Raw genomic sequence first — 4,464 nt, forward strand, 5'->3', positions numbered from 1 at the left:
CCCCAGCCGCTGCAACAGTCGGAGTTTGGGTTCCATGAATCGAAGATGCGGAGATAAGGTTCGGTGAGGCTTGATTTCAGTGCCATCAGAGCCGCCTTGTCCGACGGTGGACAGCCAGTGACCGCAGCCACGAGGAATCCCCCGAACGCCAACGCCGCGACGACAACAACACTACGACCCATCATGATCATCATCAGGTTTTGGTTGAAGAAGAGAAGGGCAATGCATCACAGAGAAGAGATCATGAACTGATAACAAAAAAAATATAGAACAAGAGGAAGAAGAGAGAGAGAGAGAGGTGTTTAGGTTTGGGGAGTTAATGCTGCAATGAATGAGGTATCCCCCACTCTCTCGTGACTCTGTCTTCCACTTCCCCAAGCTTTTTGGGATTTGGCAACCGACCCACCATGTGAGCGAACACTGCCTCCATCTGATTCCATTGTCTGTTTATGTTTGGTAATAATTTTTCTTAAAAACAAATCTGTTTAAGCTTAATTACAGGATTTTCGTTGCTTCACTTGTATGTAAACACCATAGTTGTCTCTCTCGTTTGACAGATTTCGCCATGGTTCTGGGAGCGGTCGGAGGCGGCGTGGTTCATGTTCAACGTGACTTGCATGCATGGGGTTCTCCCCTCTTTTCCAATGATGTATTATTATTGGCATCTTATCTTATAATAAGAAAAGAAAAAGTTGATACGAGAATTTGATCGCGTAATCTGGTAGACAACGACGTAAAAAACGTTGGGTGCATTGAATCTTGGTCGAATCGTATGATAAACAACTAATTACCAAAAATCTTAATTAGGCATAGTTATTGTCCCCAACTATTATACGTCTTTCTATCCATAAATGCCAATACATGGACCCAGAAAACACATGTGATACAATCAATGTTACAAACTTGCGACAACTCCGAGTCCGACGACCAAAAAATAAATGTTACTACAAGTTCGAAACACATTTTTTTCATACGATAATTATAAGTTTAATTAACCCAAATATACAACTAAAATATGTACAATAATGAAATTATGGATTATGGGGGGATTATGACGAAGACGATTTGGTCGTGAATCATTCACCTGCTCCCTCAATCTCATGTGTTTTTTTTTTCTTTTGGCGGTATCACGAGATCAAGATCCACCTGCTTCTTGTCTTTTCCTTGAATGTTTAAATACCCAAAAGTGTCATTTTTCCTCGGAATCGGTGAATTTATATTATATTCATAAATGCTATATTATTCTTATTGTAATTTTTATTATATTTGAGAAATCTCTTCTTCCTATTAGATTGGATTTTCCTTTTGTGACCAGAGTTAGTCTCACTGACACTCTCATCATTTTCCTTGCATTATTTTTTTACTATGTTTTCACGTTTTTTTTTAAAGAAATAAAATGTTCGAAAGAGTTAATAATATCAACTTGATATTATTGATGCTGCAAGCAAATGAGGCAAGATTCAAAGACGACGAACGCAATAAAACATAAAATCTTTTTTTTTTAATTCCATGGATATCTGAATCAAGATCCATGAAGGCTCTTGTCTTTCAAGAAAATGAATATATATATATATATATATATGCAAATATAAGAGCTGGCTGTCGGTGGAGAAGAAGTGACGATGAAAAGCATAAAGTTAAAAATGGGTGAAAATTGCAAAAGGGAAAAATGATGAAAGTCATTGTCGGCAAAGATTTAGCTGTAAGCGACAAGATCTTAGACTACTATTAATATTACTACACATACACATACACATACACATACACATACACATACACATACACATACACATACACCACAACAACATGATTCATGGACATGTTTGGTTAATTCAGTCAGTGATGCGGATTTATTACGAACCAAAATGATACCCCAATTCTGCAAAAACCTTATTCTAAACCCTAAACCAAAATGCTAACCAAACATTTTTAGTAACCAAGCTTTGTTTTCTAAATAGAAAAATTCTCACACTTGATATCTAATAATTGATAAAAGCAAGGTTTCTGTGTGTGTGTGTGTGTCAAAATCAAACTCTTTTTTAAAAAAAAAAATAATCAAGAAAGACAAATGACTTTTGAGAACGGTTGTCTCTTTTGGTCAACAAATACATTTTCCACCATTGGATAATCAAATACCACAAATCACTAAAAAGGACACATCTCCAACCCTCATTAACTCAAGATTCATTCTTCCTTTCATCCCTTCACTTAAACACTGCCTTAATTCCTCTCTTCAATAAACCCATAAGAAGTATCTCAAAGTACAAGGAACAGCATCCGGAGAGAGAGAGAGAGAGAGAGGGAGCAAGAGACAGAACAGAAGAGAAAATGGGTGGTGGAGCAGAAGAAATGGCGACGATGACATCGAAAATGGCACTTGTCTTAGCAGCCAAATCGAAAGCAATTGTGTACACGTCATCTCCTGCAAGCCCCAACATGTTCGCATCTCCTCTCCACACTCTGGCTTCGGTTCCCTTTTGCTGGGAGGAAGAGCCTGGCAAGCCCAAGCTTCACCTCCTGTCCCATACTTACAGCAACAGGTGCCTTGAACTGCCGCCAAGGCTGCTACTTCCCAAGGAATTTACCAAAATGCCCTTGCCCGCCGCGGGCGATGCCGTGAGGAGAAGGGTTCGGTGGTGGTTGCGGAAGAAGGAAGGCAAAGGGGATGCGGTGAGGGGTAGCTACGTCTTTCCGTCGTGTGTTGACAGCAACAGGGAGAGTGAGAGAGGAGAAGACAGCGGAGATATCAACACCAGTGTGAATGTAGTGACAAGAATTGGGAGAGACTCAAGTCTCTACAGTCTCTCTACTCCAAGATCTCATTTCTGGGTTAGTCCGCCTCTCTCTCTCTCTCTCTCTCTCTCTTCATAATCATAATGTATGATTAATATGTGAAGTTGTATCCTCACCGCACGTATCTCTTGTGGTTAGATATATATAGATCTTTTAATTAGAGGACCCTTGGCTTATTACAGTGTGTGCACGTGTGTGTTTGTCTGTTTGTGCCTTTCGTTTGTTGCTATGCAAGTGCAAACTGTTATGGTTTTGTTTGGGAAAAAAATGCATGCAGGCTGATATATATAAAAGATTCAAGCAAGCGGTAAAATGTAAGAGCAAGAAGACGAGAAAAGATTCAAGAGAGGGCTTTTGAGTGAGGCAGAAGGCTTCTCCCACGTCATCTCAAAAGCATCTCAAAAGCATCTGCTTCTTGAGGATCCAAGTTTATGGAAAATATTCAATAAAAATTCATGTACATAATCAAGCTTATCAAAGTGTAACCTAATAATGTCTTTGTGGTGTGAGTATATATATATGCTAAGATTCAGACAGAGAATGTACAAAGTTTCCAGCTTTCCCAATTCTCTGGCCATTTTCTAGCTCTTAGAACATAGCTCGGAGAAATATTGTACAAAATGGAGGGAAAAAGAAGAAAGTCAAGAACAACAAAGGGAATTTGTGAAGTGTCATGCCCTTTAATGTAAGTTTGATTGATACCAAGGCGCTTTCAGAGAGCATTCAGTAACAAAAAATAGAAGTCTGGCTTATTTCATTCCGAGAGAGAATTCAACAAGAGGCAGATGGGTAGTCAAAAGTAAAAAGGGAAGATCATTGCCTCAATCAACCTTGTTTCTTACCGGTGACACCCGCAACAACCTGCAAAGACAAGGCAGATTGAGTAACATCATGTGTCTGTGCCTAAATGATTGAGTCGAATTTGTTAAGCAGCTTCCAGTTGGGCATTAAGAATTTCTACTCAAATCAACAGAGATAACAATCAATCGATCTTTTAGGTCCAACCAATTTTTTACATAAAAATGCATGACTATTATACACTCATTCATGAAAACCAAAGAATGCTCAGAGTCGCAAGTACATAAAAAAACTATCATGAAAGATTATGCTTAGGACAACATACAAATGATGTATAGACGGCTTTCAGCATGTAAATACCAACATTAAAGATTATCTGAATAAGCTGTTTAACAATGCACAGAAAGTCACAAAACAAGCTTTCATGGCAAAATGATGGATTTGTTCGAATACTCACGTCTGTCAATGGAGGCGGTTGAACTTGCTTTGATGACTCGAGCGAATCTAGAATAGGCCTCACAACAGCGGGCAGGAAGATGCCTATAAGTTTTAACAAGACGAAGAACCGACCATAATCAGAAGACAGTATCAATTTCCCAAAGATAACTCATCCTAATATCCATTACCACACACAGTCGTAAAGGAGATCCAAAACATGAGCAGACAAACACAAAACGAAAAGTTTCCCGAAGCAAAAATCAACAAACACTAATTGACGTATCCAACAAACCCACATTCTATCGCTGCTAACTCAGTGATATAACACGAGTTTCAAATGCTCAGAGCTGGATAATGGGGCGAATAAAGAGACTCTTTTCATCGTTCCAGTAACCGATTACTAAAAAACCTGTTTGAACACCCCCCCCCCCAAGC

The 4,464-nt window shown here is 39.0% G+C and overlaps 3 protein-coding genes and 1 long non-coding RNA gene across 5 annotated transcripts in view; 2 read left to right on the top strand and 2 right to left on the bottom strand.

Annotated features, from left to right (window-relative positions):
• Nucleotides 1-364, bottom strand: part of LOC104817371 (DNA-damage-repair/toleration protein DRT100-like) — a 1,734-nt gene extending 1,370 nt beyond the window's left edge. The window contains exon 1 of one of the 2 annotated variants that reach the window (XM_019202948.1): nt 32-364. In XM_019202948.1, coding sequence (XP_019058493.1) covers nt 32-194 — 163 coding nt within the window. In that variant the 5' untranslated portion in view covers nt 195-364. Of the gene's footprint in view, nt 1 lies in introns of both variants that reach the window. The other variant, XM_010546545.2, reaches the window with a different exon arrangement.
• LOC104817370 lies at nt 364-704 on the top strand. The gene is made up of 2 exons (XR_772514.1): nt 364-456; nt 558-704. It is a non-coding gene; the product is annotated as an uncharacterized LOC104817370 (long non-coding RNA).
• Nucleotides 705-2,066: 1,362 nt separating this feature from the next.
• LOC104817373 (uncharacterized protein At4g00950) lies at nt 2,067-3,370 on the top strand. The gene is made up of 2 exons (XM_010546546.1): nt 2,067-2,829; nt 3,071-3,370. Exons 1-2 carry the CDS (start codon nt 2,329-2,331, stop codon nt 3,149-3,151), a joined length of 582 nt encoding a protein of 193 aa, XP_010544848.1. The 5' UTR covers nt 2,067-2,328; the 3' UTR covers nt 3,152-3,370.
• Nucleotides 3,371-3,434: 64 nt separating this feature from the next.
• The window catches only part of LOC104817372, a 1,641-nt gene continuing 611 nt past the window's right edge, over nt 3,435-4,464 (bottom strand). Inside the window, exons 2-3 of the mRNA XM_019202949.1 lie at nt 4,049-4,131; nt 3,435-3,654 (exon numbers count right to left, since the gene is read on the bottom strand). Coding sequence (XP_019058494.1) covers nt 3,619-3,654; nt 4,049-4,131 — 119 coding nt within the window. The 3' untranslated portion in view covers nt 3,435-3,618. The remainder of the gene's footprint in view (nt 3,655-4,048; nt 4,132-4,464) is intronic.

Source organism: Tarenaya hassleriana, unplaced genomic scaffold, assembly GCF_000463585.1.
Source record: "Tarenaya hassleriana unplaced genomic scaffold, ASM46358v1 Cleome27, whole genome shotgun sequence".
NCBI lineage: Eukaryota > Viridiplantae > Streptophyta > Magnoliopsida > Brassicales > Cleomaceae > Tarenaya > Tarenaya hassleriana.